Source organism: Agelaius phoeniceus, chromosome 10, assembly GCF_051311805.1.
Source record: "Agelaius phoeniceus isolate bAgePho1 chromosome 10, bAgePho1.hap1, whole genome shotgun sequence".
In the NCBI taxonomy this organism is placed as follows: Eukaryota; Metazoa; Chordata; class Aves; order Passeriformes; family Icteridae; genus Agelaius; species Agelaius phoeniceus.
The window spans coordinates 14,971,857-14,985,821 of NC_135274.1; the positions used below are offsets into that span (position 1 = coordinate 14,971,857).

Genomic DNA, 13,965 nt, shown 5'->3' on the forward strand with positions numbered 1-13,965 from the left:
TGTCACTGCATCCCGTGTCCGTGTATCTGTGTCCGTGTCCCTGCCGTGTCCATGTATCCCTCTATCCCCGTGTCCGTGTGTCCCTCTATCCCTGTGTCCGTGTCCGTGCCGTGTCCGTGTGTCCCTCTATCCCTGTGTCCGTGTGTCCTTCTGTCCCTGTGTCCGTGCCGTGTCCGTGTGTCCCTCTATCCCTTTGTCCGTGTGTCCCTCTATCCCCGTGTCCGTGTGTCCCTCTATCCCTGTGTCCGTGTCTCTGCCGTGTCCGTGTGTCCCTCTATCCCCGTGTCCGTGTGTCCCTCTATCCCCGTGTCCGTGTCCGCGCTCCCCGCGCACGCAGAGCGCCCCCTCGCGGTCGCGCCGGCGCACGGCGGCAGGGGGCGCTGTCGGTCCGCCGGCCGCCAGGGGGCGCAGGCGCGCGGGCTGAGGCGCTGGCGCGGGGCGGGCCCGGCCGGGGCGGTGGCGGCGGCGGTGGCGGCGGCGGCGGCGGAACCGGGCGGGCGGCGCGGCCATGGAGGAGCCGTCGGTACCGGACGCCTCGGCGACGCGGCGGGGGCCCATCAAGGGCATCCTGAAGAAGAGCGGCAGCAAGGCTACGTCGGGAGGGGCCGTGGGGGCGCGACAGCCCAGCCAGGCCTGCGAGGAGGACGAGCAAGGGTGAGGCCCCGGTGGTGGTGGGCGGCGGCGGGTCCCCGCAGGGCCTCCCTCGGCCGTCCTGCTCCTTCGAGGGGCCCGCCGGGCGGGATCCGCCGGGCGGCGTCCCCGGCCGGGGCTGCTGCTGTGCCCCGTGCCCGGGGGATGCTGCACGGGTGGGGCGGGGGTCCGTGCCGTGCCCCCCGTGCGGCGGCGGGCCCGGAGCTCGGCTCCGCTCGGCGGTGCGGATCCGGCAGTGGCAGCTCCTGCCGAGCCCGGAGCTCCGCTGGGAGCCCGGGGATGCCGCGATCCGGCAGTGGCAGCTCCCGCCGGGGCCGGAGCTGCGCTGGGAGCCCGGGGATGCCGGGTGTGCACCTGAGCGGAGGCGGGGAGCACCGTTCGCATGTCGCCGTGGCTCCCGCCGAGAAGTGGATGTCACCTGCTGAGTGTGGCAGCTCACAAAGGGTTTTGCCGATGCTACGAGGATAGTTCGCAGTTTGGGAAATGCGCTTGATTTATTCTCAGCCTTCTCATAGGCAGCTCATTTCTTGTAATCAAAAGCATGTCTCTGGAGAGGGGACCTCTCCTGGGCTGAAACATCATCAAGATGTATTCTCGGTTGGGCAGGAGCCATCCATAAAAATCTCACACTTGAGAATGTGCACAGCCTTGTGGTTTGTTATTTGAATGACATGAAAGTCTTGGTTTAATTGTAACATGCCTAGTTAGTCCAGATATGCTAGAAGTGGTCTTTTACTGGCCAGCACCTGTCCTTGCTGGTTAAGAATCCTACACTTTTCCTCACGCTCCCAGTATATGCTGCCTGCCGTTGCTCTGATTCCCCATCAAGTTATGATGAGCAAGGTTTGACCTGAACTCAGTGTTTACAAATTGGCTTTGGACAGTTTTCTTTTTTCGGCACCTTTTTGAGTATTGCAAGGAGCGAAGTAATGATAAAATAAAATGGTCGTGCTGTTCAGTTTTTTTATTATTATGGTAGTACTCCTTTCATCTTTGCCTAGTTAAGTCATGAATGTAATCTAAAGTCAGCAAGGTAAGAAAGAAGAGCTTTTGGGTTGCAGTGTCGCTTTTGTTAGCTGCTCCTGCTTTCCAGAGAAAAATTTCAACTGAATGAACGAGATGATGTTTCTGAAACAGGTGAGTGTAAGTAGCAATATGTTACACAAATGTGTTTTTTTCTTTTCCTTTTCTTCACTTCTGATATGTAGCTTGATGTGTGTAGCACCACACCAGACATAAATTACAACTGGGTGTTGGTAGCCTGTGTTTAATTTTCTGCAGTTTCTTTTGTACCATGTTGAAAAATGAGTAGAAGTTGGAATATGAACTGATGAGTGTATGGTATATTGGTTATTGCACACAGTAATTTCTTGGGAAGCAGGGGGCTAGAGTCCAGCTTCTATTTCCTGTTTACCAATGTGAGCCAATAAAGTCAGATTAATTCTGAAATTGCCTTGCAAGTTGAAAGATATTGGCTAAACCTGGCAGGCTGCATTAGAAAATTTCCTGGAAAGATCAGTGCAGGGTATATAAAGCTGGTTTCTGTGCAGGTATTGTCTTTGGATGGCAATGTCTCAATATATCAGTGTTTTTTCTGATTTCAGCTAAACAATTTTGGTTTTAGAAGAATGATAAGTAGTACAGTTGTGATTTTCCTTTGAGATTGAAGATTAGTTAATAAATTCAGGTATCTGTTTTCTTAATTCTTCTGCTTATTTCTAATATTGACATTCAGGTCTGAAGATCTTTAAAAATATCTGTAGATGAAAGAGCTCATTGTGTCAGCTGTCATCTTTTAAAGCACAATGTTCAGAGCTCTCATGTACTTGCATCATTACTGACCTTGTGCTGCCGTTAGTGATGGTAACATTGTTTGGAAAATTTCCTTAATGAAAATGTGATGCAAGAATGAAGCTTGAGAAAGTGGGACACCACTGGAACTACATCCTAAGAGATGGTGGTTTAATGGCAGATGTGTTCTTGGATACACACTGGGGTACAGTATTTTATTCCTTCAGACCACTGTAAGAGCCCGTGAGTGAGCAGGTGTGATATTTTACAAAGGAATTGTGGAAGTGTGTGTGTGCACAAGCAGCTGTGTTGGAAGAGGTGAGTCTGCTAAGGCAGGAGCAAGGGAGGTGTGAGAGGCGTTCCTTGGCTGTTACTGCTGCTGAAACTTCTTGCCTGTCCTGCTGTGATGTCAGATGAAGTTATTGTATATTTTTAAAGCTGTGAGAACATACAAATGACCACTTATGAGATTTTTTTCAAATCTCATTTTCCTAAGGAAGATTAGATTTCTTATTTCTGTATTTGAAGGGGTGTCAGGATGCATTTTTCTGTGATGGTCCTAAGCCATGTCATTAGTGTTGTGCTGTGCAGACATGCCTAAGCATGCAAAGTTGGAAACAAACAGGGGAGGTGTGGGTTTTCAGAGCACTTAGTCATTCTCCTGTGAGGGCTTTTTACAAGCAGGGGTGAAATTACATGTTTGTCTCTTTGCCACTAATGGCATTTTTCCCCCTAGGTGAACTTCAGGTTGTGCTTTGGGAGGTGTTCCACAGCCAAGGCTTTTAGTGTTGGAATCTGAGTTTGAAAAAATAAGTGTGAAAAACTAAGCCACTAAAAAGTTGCTCAGTCTTTTATTCATGACTCACTGAGTTGCTCAGTGTGGGCTGTCTGATTTCCAGCACAGTGCATGCCAAAGGAATTGTTCCAAGATTGCCAGTATTATTATTAGGTGGAGTTGGGAGCCTGGGCTATAAACCTTGATGTGCTCTGGGCAAGTGAACCCAAGGCATGGGAAGGGAATGTCTCCATCTGTTGTATTTCCTTGTCAGCTGAGCTCTGGCTCTTCACAGCGGCTGTGTACCCTGTGTACCATTGTCTAAGTGCTCTGGCTGGTAAAATTCCTCACTGTGCAACACAGGGAGCATCTTGTGTTGGTCATGGAAGAACTTTAGGCTGTGTTAACCTGGGTGAGCTGGGGATTTTTCGACTCCTAAGCAGACAGTTTTGAATGAGTGGCGTTCCTGGAGCGGAGCTCCTGCTTTGTCATCACGGAGCTCATGACTGCCCGCCCTGCCAGAGCCGCGATCTGACTCACGTGTTGTCCGCTTATGCTGCAGCCCTTGTGTTTGCACAAAATGATTCAATGGTCCTGAAGCCTCAAACATGAGACCTTGGCACTGCCTGTTGTGTGCTGGGGGGATTAAGATCATTCAGTTTGTATTAATTTCTGGAGTGTAAGCCCGTGGCATTTAAGATTCAGCATCAACCCCCACATCTGTTTTTTTTCTCTTTAGTTTTTTTCCCCCACATTGTATTATGCAGTGATCTTGTAAATGTATAATGTAGTTTGTGCTTGGAATTTTGCTTTATCAAGTTTGTTTTACAGATCTTACTCTGCCTAAGAGCACTTGTGTTATTGAGATTGAATATATCTTTCAGATCTGTTATTGGATTGGTCTGTGTTTGAACAAGAGCAGTTAAGTGGAAGTCTTCCAGCCAACTGCCCCCTCCCACCCCCCCAAAAACCCAAACAACAACCACCCTAAACCAAACAAAAACACCCACAAAACTCACAAAGTCCTGTAGTGTTTGCTTCCTTAACTAATAATTTACAACAAGAATATACTAATTAGTCAGATTTTTGTATTATTCTGAAATTAAATTTATTGGCTTAATCTAAGGGAAAGACCACCTTATATGAAATTTGCAATAACCTTTTTAGAGAAAATGTGGAACATGGTGGTTTGTGTTGATTAAACAGTTTTTGTGGCTTTTAGATCAGTGGAGGGATGGCTCTTTCTCTGGCCACAAGGCAATTGCTTTTCTTGTGGCTTATGTATTTTGTCAGTGAGCAGTCAGTGTGGGTGGGATTTAGTTTCTTCAAATATACATAAAATGGTACATTTTCTGGTTGACTAAGAAAATTCTAGATAATGTAGCATCACTGGTGCCTGTCTGTATAAAATGTGAAACTCCCTCGGCTTAATTATAGCAGTGAATCACTTGGCTTATTATCCCAATTTAGGATGACAAAAGCACTATTAATAATCAGCTTGTTCTGTGCTACTTATTTCACTGCAGGAGGGGATTTGTTGGTTTCTATTGTTTATGTAACAGTTTTGCTAATAATCATTCCAGTTTCTTCAGCAGAGGTGAACTGAAAGATTGGGTTCTGTTGAAGTCTTGTGGGGTGTAATAGGGAGAAGAGTTCTCTTTTTGCAAGTTACTGTAAAATCAAGCAGTTCACAAGATAGTAATTGAACAAGACCAGGAGTCTCTGAATTATATGAATAAGAATATGTTTATAGATAATTGAGTTTGTTTAGGGAAATTGTGACTTGTTAGGGAAATTAAATTGCACTGATAATTTGCTATGACCTAAGTATGTACAGAGCACTATTTAATAGTCCTACTTTGAACATGTCTGTGTGTCATAACAGTATTTTTTGTGCTTAGTATGTAGTAGAGAGCAGATGATGTTTTAAAAATTCCCTCTGTGGTAAAGCAGAACTAATTGTTTTAGAATAGAAGAAAATTCAGTTTTCTTTTCTTATTTCAGTAAAAAGTCCCAGAAGTGGGATGAAATGAACATCATTGCTACGTACCACCCTGCAGGCAAAGATTATGGCTTGATGAAAATCGATGAGCCAAGCACTCCTTACCACAGGTATGCTTGTTAAAGTGTGGGTCTGTGTGCTGCCAGGTGGAACTGTGGGTTTAGAGCAAAATTTACTTTGTGGATGTTTTAGTATTACTGTGCAGGCCTGCTGGGTGTATGCAACATACTCAGATCTACAAAGCTTCTAAATAAGGAGGACAGTCTGAAAGGACAAAGTATGAAGGACAAAGTTTAGAAGGTTTGTTCTAGCAGGCTTTAGCCTTTGAATGGAATAAATAAGTCTGACTTCTATTGATTTTATTTTTTTTTCAGTACTAGAATATAATGTCATATCAATATTTAAAGTTGATTTGGAAAGCTTTTAAAGCATTAAAGGAGTCTTTTAATTGAGTGTTTTAACTTGACTGTTTTCTTGAGCAAACTACAAAGTGGAGCAAATTACTAAAAGAGGCTGCTTTTTGTTTGCCCTCCAAGCATGACAGGAGAAGATGATGAGGATCCAGTGAGTGATTCAGAATGCGAGCCCTTAAGAGCAGATGTGTTGAGTAAAAAGTAAGTATTGTAATAATAAAAACTGAGTAGATGTGAAGAAAACACATCTGGGGTAGATTTTCTTTATGGAAAGCTGTTGCTGGTTTCTCTAGAAGCATTTCTGCTATTGTCAAATTAAGTGGTTATCAGTGTTTGATAGTGCTACTGATAATTCAAATCTCTTGCACATTGTTACTACATACAAATATGGCAAAAATAATGAACAAAACTGTTTGTATGAGTATTCTGAAATGTCATGTATTTTAAATAGTGAAAAACTTGCTGTTTCAGCATTTTGTATTGCATGATTTATGTAGACTGGCAGCTGCAGCTGAAGGTAGAGGACCCAAGATTATAGCAAGGCAAGAAGAAAGCAGTGAGGAGGAGGATGAGGATGAAGAATTAACACCTGAAGAACGGGGTAGGCATAAGTTGTTTTCTTTCTTTTGTTTAGACTCTTTTCCTACAGATAGTTTCAGGTTTTCTGTGAGAAATATTTGCAAAGAAGAAGTACTATCAGAAAAATGTTGTGATTTGAAAATAGAGATAAATCATGTTTGAACAAATATGCTGCTTGTCTCTGGTTGGAATGCTTTGTTTGGGATCTACATATAAACAGGAATTTGCTGTTGTTGGCTGCCTCCTTGTAGACAAGCTTAAGGTATGGGAGTTCCTGCTAAGACACCTCAAATAAGAAGTTCTCGTTTGGGGCTGAAGGAATAGTTCTTAAATTGAACATATTTCAGGTAGATGTAATTCAGTGAGTGCAACTACAAATAAAATGCTGCTAATTGCTTGCAAATGTACAGATGATCTTTCTGTTGTTCTCAAAGCAGCTGGTAGATGGATGCAGTAGGAAGTCTACAGTTATTCCAAAGCAAATAGCATCTTTAACAGAGATATTGTTTCATGTTAACTTGCACTACAACGTTTTCAGGGAACAGTGAAACAACAATACTTCTAAGGTTTCAGGCTTGTATTATCTAGCTGGTGCTTCTCAAATTTCCTGGCCTTAACTTTGAGTGTGAAACCTTGCTATACTAAAGGAAGGAAAATAACAAAGTGTTGGGGCTGGTGTAAGCAAAATTTACTTGAATTATAATGCATTACTGCTGGATATGCTGATGTTTAATATATGGAGCAGAGCTGGCTTCAGGCCATGGGGAAAGTGGAAAATATTTTCTTCTACATGTGGTAAATATATCTGTCATCCTGACCTTTGGTGGCTAGCCAGGAGTCAAGCCACACATCTGCAAAAGTTCATCTTCTATCCCAGCAGTACGTCTCAATTTGTCCTTGAGTTTACTTAGAAACAAGGCTTGTGAAACTTCAGAGTTTTGTGTATTTCTACCAGATGCTTCTCGTAGTTCAGACTTGGTCTTAGTTGCAAACAGGTTCTTAGAAAAGTGCTTCTGAGATTCCAATTACTATCCTTTTTGTAAGTCAGACTCATTTTAAAAGAACACTCCACTGCTTGAAGACAATAATTTTTATTCAGTGAGTTCCTCTTTGAAGAAGATATGTTAAATTTTTTAAGGGAAGGAACAACGATTTCCATTTGTTTGCCCACAGAGAAGAAGAAACAGTTTGAAATGAAGAGAAAAATGCACTACAATGAAGGAAGAAACATCAAACTGGCAAGGCAGCTCATTGCAAAAGAACTACATGGTGAAGAAGAGGAAGATGATGAGGATGAAGAGATGCGTGATGCTGCAGATGTAGAAACAATGAATACAGAAGCTACCGAACACGGTGAGCCACTGGTTAGTTAAAAAACACCTTGAGCTGTTGGGAAATGAATATACTCAGGTGTGAGATGACTGGAAGGAGTACAGTATGTATGTAACACTCCATGAGTAAGGTTGCTCTCTATCTTGATAGGTAGATTTGTAGCATGGAACAAAAACTCAGTGTTGATAAACAACATGTAGGCTTGTGTTTGTTGTGGCATAAGAGAAATCAAACATTTTCGCTTCTTACCATTTTCCCAACGTAGCTGACTTTGGGTAGTGAAGTTGCCAGCATCCTTTTTAAATGAGGAGCTGTCTTATACTGAAACTTTAATGGCCACATGGTAGAGCCTGACTTTTTGTTGTGGGTCATTTCCTATTCTGCTCCAAATCCATCCTGTAGCCAGCAATGGAAGATTACCATCAATGTTTCCTCCCTGTTCAGAGGACTGTATTTATCTTCCTGAGGAAAAACACTGTAATGTAAAACTGCTGTTAGGTTTTCAATACAGACTTGTCCTTGAGCAGAAATACTCATTGCTCTAATATGGGATAAGACTCTCAACTTTGCTTTTAGTGCAGCTACTGGAAGAAGGTCTGGCATGTTTGAAGAAGTGGGAACTGTTGCTGGAACCTGTTTCAGGGCTGTCTCTTCATAAGAAACTCATAAAGCTGTAGAGGCTGACACCTTCTCTTTCATCTTTAAACTTCTCTCAGGGTGAAAAGTCTTAGACTTTTGTGGTGATATTCTGGTGAATAATTACAGGTCACTCCCCACCTCTTTATGTAACAGCACTTTGAATAAATTTTTGGCATAAACAAACCACACATCTGTTGCTCATGAGACTGGTGGCAGTGAAGTCTGTAAGCCTTGTTCATCTGTGGTAGGCAAAGCTATGAGATATTAGCATGGTCTGCAGACTTGGGAAGATGCTGCATGGGTTTAACTTGGTTCACATCTGCTTTTCACAACCATGTGAACTAGGAATTCGTCTAAAATTCATTTAAATCCCACGCAATAAAAAGGAGATTTGCAAAGTTGCGTGTTTAAGTTCTGTGGATTACACTTTTTCATCCTGTTATTTACTACAAGAGGACTAATTCCTTCACAATTGCTCTGAAAGGGTCATTAGCAATGTGTCTGAGACCCATTACTGGAGTGACTATCCAGTAACTGAACATAGGCCTTATAATGGCTATTTACTAGAACTTCACTCTCCAGGGGAAAGGAGGGCTGCAGCAGCCAACCGTATGAGCCTTCTGCATGGCCTGAAGCTGCCATCTCTCTGCACTCTGCTGTAAAACAGAGGCAACTCCGCTCCCCAGCTGCATTCGCCACTGGAAAGAAGGCAGACCTTTGCAGCATTTTTCCATCTCTATTGTTGAAGTCCATTCCACCTTCCTCATAACCAGCTTCAGAGCCACAACTGGTAATTATCAATTTTAGACTGCTCATGGCTAATAGATTCCATAAATGTGACTGTCTGCCAGTGTAGCAACCTCTTAACTAACTGGTTCACCTCCACACCATAGCATATAGAAATGCTTCCCATTAAGCTGATGTAGTTCCCAGTTCTTCACTTTTCTATCATTCTGCTTAAACCTTCATGTTTTGTTATCTCCTAATCTCTATATCAGCTATCACAGCCTTTAATCCCTGTCCTTGATCAGTTCTTCTGAGGTTAAGTACTGATCTCACTTTTGTAGCAGGTGGTGAATTGAATGCCCTCAGATGGATTATGAGACAGGTTTGGGCAAAGGATGATGGGATATGAACAAAAATGTTAATAAACCAGTCTTCTGTCACTGCCCACATTTTAAGAAATTCCTACACTGAGATGTGAAATGTTCAGCACACAGTTGTGTTAATGTCAAAGTTTTACTGAAATAACTTTTTTGAGATTGCATTATTTATTTGCTCTCATCTGTATTCTGAGGGTACAGAAGAATCTCCTTATTAATAAATGTTAATGGGATCTACAGAAGGTTTCTCAAATAGATGGATTTAACACTTGCTACTTCAGGTTCTTGGTCACTGTACTTTTGGTCATGCTGTGCTTTTGGTTACATTAAGCACTTGAGTATCTAAAAATTAGGCTATTTCCTTTGCAGAAGGAAATCAAAATCCTATTACTATTCATGTTCCTGAGAACAGTATATGGAAAGATTATTCACCTGGATAACTTTCAAAGAGCTCTTTGACTTGAAATTTTATTTTAAAGTGCTTTTGTCTAGAGCAGAAAAGGGAGGGTTTCCTTACTCTTGTACTGGGTGATACAGGAGTTGATTTTTGCAATGGCTCATTTTGGCATCATTCTGTTAAACTGACTAAAAGCACTGATGCTTGCTTTTAACTTCAACGAAAATATCCTGGGTTTTCTGCATGTATATTGTAGCTGTATTTTTATAAATTCTTCCATTTGACTTGAGTTCTTGGGAAGACGTGAAGATCATGAGATGATGTGGCTGCCACTGAGCTGTTGTGCTAGTCAGTCTATGTGAGTGACAGCTGCCATGCAGGGTCCTTTTATTCCAATGGAGTAACATGACTTCTGTAGTAGTGACGACTGTTGCAAGTAAAGATGTGACATAAGAGGCATTTCTTAGTGCTCTGTTGTGACTCTGGGGTTTCACTGGCTCCTGGGATGTTTTTCAGCCAATTTGAGAATCTCTTCTCACTTGGAATTTTTTCTATCCGTCCTTACAGATTCTGTGCTTCTCTTACCTGATGTTTCTTTCTACCCTCTAATTCTGTCTGGTTTGTATTTGAGTCAAACTAACAGTACACTTCTAATCTCTACACTCTGCTTTCAAAGAATGGGCTAAAGACTTAGGACAGGTGTAAGGAGGCTCCTGTCAGATACCACCAGATCCATTAATACAAGTTGCACTTCTTGGTTACAGACTGAGATTTCTTGCTGATTGAAATGAAGATGGCCAGTCCAGTCAGTGATGGTGAGAACTCTTTATATATTTTTGCTCCTGTCTCCATTGTGGCTACCAGGTGTTTTAAATGGATGGATCATTCCTTTCTTGCCTCAAGTTGCCATGTGTATGGATTCCAGCAGCCAAGCTCTTTTGTGGAAAACAAAGTATAAGTTGTAATAGACTGCATATAGCAGGGGGATTGGAGCTGGATGACCTATAAGGTTCCTTCTTACCAAAACCAGTCTATGATTCTACATTTGCTTGCTTCAGCATTTCACCTTCTCTGGCTACTTGCTATTTATGACTCCATGGATAACATAAATAGACTTTGCCAGCAGAAGTGACCTTTGTTTCTCTCCATAAAAATTTTCCCTTTAGAAATTCTTTTGGAAATCACTGAAGGAAATATTCCTGATGTAGGTAAATTTAAGCATGATGACTTCAGTTCATACCTGTCTTCTGCTACATAAAAGTAGCAGAAGGGTGTTGTCTGTAGCAGTTCAATTGACAAGCAGTAAGACTATTGTTCTCTTTCTCTGGTTCATTTAGCTGCATTGCTCTGCTAACCCTGCTCAGATGGCACCCAGCAGCTGAGCTGTCACTGACTGGGTGTGCCCTTTGGCCTTTGGTAGATACAGAATATGTTGTGTTTTCTTAACCAGGACAAGTATCACCCTAAAGATGAATTGAGTGAGAAGGCTGGGAGCACACAGCAATCAGCTCTGCTGGTTAACTGTTCTGTTTAACATGCTTGTTAAACTGCATGTTACCAAATCTAACTCATGCCCAAACCTAACTGGCTTTTTAAAAAGAATATTATCATTTTGATGAGGTACTCTTTGATCAGCACTGAGGAGGAGTTTCCTCTGATTTATTGCAGTGCTTTTGCTGAAAAGCATGAGTTAACTTCCTGAAAACACACGACTGTACTCCTTCATGTATAAACTTGGGGGTTTTTTATTTCAAGTACCCCATCTAGAGCTGAAATCTGACCTGGGAAGTACTATGTTTGATGGTGTTTCAGGAATCTCATGTGTTAGTTCTAAACACCTGAGTTAAATCCTCCCAGTTCCAGGGGGCTGAGCACTCAGTGCTTAGTGTGCTCAACAGTGGTGTTGGCCCTCTCTTTAGAGCATGAGGGTCAAATAACTGTTTTAGATGTTTCTGCACTCTCCAACCAAAAGCTTATACATTGCTAAGATGGGTTATCTTTGGAGAAGTAAAGATGGTTTCAGGAGGATATTTGTGTATGTCGTGAAAATATTCAATGGATGTGAAGAATTATCTATTTTTTATAATCTTTCTTATGCAGCACATGTTACTCGTGACCAGCTGGAAAGTGGAGCACACAGCATAGAAGAAATCTGTCCAGAACTGTAACTGCTTGTCAAAGACACAAATATAAACATCGCTTCATGATTTTTGCAATTAAGGCTCTTAAATGTTAAGAAGCATATCAGTTACAATGTTGTATTGCCAAGAATGTTAATTTTAGACTTGTCCATTAGGCAGAAAACACTGTCTAATTGATTTATTCTTGTGCCTAGTATTTCATGGAGAATACTGCTTCATAATTTGTTCAACCAGAATGGCATTCCCTGTCTGTATAGCGCTGATTATCTTGCGTGATGTACTGTTGCTCTTGCTTTGAAACACTCACTATCTTTTGGTTTTACACTATTTATTTGAGAGTGTTCTAGGCGTGGTGTCTCATATGGAAAGTTTTGGGATTCAAGAGCCAAACGGTACAGCGTATATCAGATTGACATGTAAGCTATTTATCAGATGTGTTAAGCAGTTTAAAAAGGGATTATTCAAGTCCTACAACTTTTTTTTTTTTTGTGAAGTGTTGAGCTGTTAATCTAGATTTCAGTACGTTTTTGCCTGCACTTTCCCAGTCTTTAGAACAAGAGCTGTGTTATTTCTTAAGAGCGGTGTTTGCAATCGGTTGTTAGTTTCTGACTAAAGCAGTACTAACATCTAGTGGAGGGAGTGTTTTTACACTGGAAACAGCTAACTTGAACTTTGCATTTAACTGTCATAACCTCTTCCATCAGGACTGGTTGTTTTGTGGAGCTCTCTCTGGCTTATTGTGAGAACGTGCAAGTTCCCTCCAGCTTTTCTCTTAAAATCACATCCACTGTTACTCTTCTGGCTCTTGTTTCAAACGTTTGGTTCTTTCCGGTTGCATGAACAGTTTTTGTGCTGTTAGCACCTGAGGAAAAACACCCAGCCACGAGGATACACATCAGGACTGAAGATGTGCTGAGCTTAGGCTCTGGCTGTTCTTTATTAAAGATAACTGCTGTTGATCTACTCTTTTGGGGTTGGCAACTTCCATACTGAAAACCACTGGTCTAAATCTTCCTGTGTCCATTGCAACTTACAGCAACTGATTTTGTAAAATGAAGGCTTTTTGGAAGCTAGAAGGAAAACTGCCTAATTCCAATACTTGTTTACAGTGTGGTTGTATAGCTGTAAAGAGGGATTCTGCGCCTCCAAATTGCTGTAAAAACTTCCCACTGGGTGGAATTTGACTGGTGAATGTTCCAGTATTCAGAGTAGTTCCTGGGTTTTATTACACAAACAAAGTACACACTTAAGCTTTAGCTTGGTTATGAAATACAGTGTATATCTTAATTTTGATCTGAATTTGATATGTTGCAAAAATCCATATAATTATATGGATCTATTTTAAAATGTCTTTTTCTCCACTGTATATGTGAAGTTTGAATAAAGGAATGAAAGTTATTTTACAGTTACATGCATTCTCAAGTGTGAGCTTTCCTGGAGTCCCAGAGAAATTGAGAGTGAATAAGGCAATAGGATGCTCTCCTTTGAAAGATTTTTACAGAAATGATTCATTAGAATTCAGCTGCCAAAGATACCTGTGAGTTGTGCTAACTGTGTTTTGTAGTGTGCCTTTCCCAACAATCTCCTCTCCTTAGTAGGTAACAGGGTAGTCAGTTTTGGGTTAGTTAATCTTTTAACTTCTTGAATTGAGATTAATAGGGTCTTTTCACAAGAAAGAGTTGAACTGGTGATTCTGGCCAGTGTGGTAATGCTAGTTTTTCAACATGCAGAGTGCTATTTCTTCTTGTATCAAATGTGGTCACTTGCAGAGAGTAAACAGGGGCAAAGGGTAAGCATTTAGATACTTCTGACTCGTCAAGTCACTTACTGTAGCTTTCAAATTGGCTCCTAAGAATAGGATTTCAAAACTTTAGGTTTGTACCTTTTATAAACCAGCTTGCAGTGTTAAGAGTGTTGGCCTGCGTGCACTGAGCTCTATTTCAGGCTGAGCAGCTGCTGGCCTGGCCCGCCCCAGCTGGGCACTGAACTCCTGCTGAGAGCGTGGCCGTGCTCAGCAAAGCCGTGTGGCTGTCAGACTGAGCATGGACACGGTTAGCAGTGTGTGCAGGTACAGCAGTGTGCTCTGTGAGCGTGGGACAGATCACTTGTACTTTGTGCTAAGTACCCACGGGTACTTCACAC

At 42.1% G+C, this 13,965-nt stretch overlaps 1 protein-coding gene across 4 annotated transcripts; it reads left to right on the plus strand.

Moving 5' to 3' along the window:
- Nucleotides 1-447: 447 nt before the first annotated feature.
- Nucleotides 448-13,232, plus strand: PPP1R2 (protein phosphatase 1 regulatory inhibitor subunit 2). 4 transcript variants are annotated; one of them, XM_054639460.2, is made up of 7 exons: nucleotides 448-654; nucleotides 5,222-5,329; nucleotides 5,756-5,833; nucleotides 6,130-6,233; nucleotides 7,385-7,575; nucleotides 10,447-10,497; nucleotides 11,783-13,232. In XM_054639460.2, exons 1-6 carry the CDS (start codon nucleotides 509-511, stop codon nucleotides 10,462-10,464), a joined length of 645 nt encoding a protein of 214 aa, XP_054495435.1. In that variant the 5' UTR covers nucleotides 448-508; the 3' UTR covers nucleotides 10,465-10,497; nucleotides 11,783-13,232. The 4 variants fall into 4 exon arrangements, with proteins under 4 accessions (XP_054495435.1, XP_054495434.1, XP_077040095.1 ...); XM_054639461.2 differs by having other exon boundaries at nucleotides 449-654; nucleotides 7,385-7,564; XM_054639459.2 differs by lacking the exon at nucleotides 10,447-10,497 and having other exon boundaries at nucleotides 7,385-7,564.
- Nucleotides 13,233-13,965: the final 733 nt, after the last annotated feature.

What these genes read in the sequence shown, in the direction of transcription:
- PPP1R2 (XM_077183980.1), top strand. Translation starts at nt 509, where the DNA reads ATGGAGGAGCCGTCGGTACCGGACGCCTCGGCGACGCGGCGGGGGCCC. An exon ending in TGCGAGGAGGACGAGCAAGG is followed by an intron (nt 655 to 5,221) that starts GTGAGGCCCCGG and finishes TTCTTATTTCAG; the next exon opens with TAAAAAGTCCCAGAAGTGGG. An exon ending in GCAGATGTGTTGAGTAAAAA is followed by an intron (nt 5,834 to 6,129) that starts GTAAGTATTGTA and finishes TGATTTATGTAG; the next exon opens with ACTGGCAGCTGCAGCTGAAG.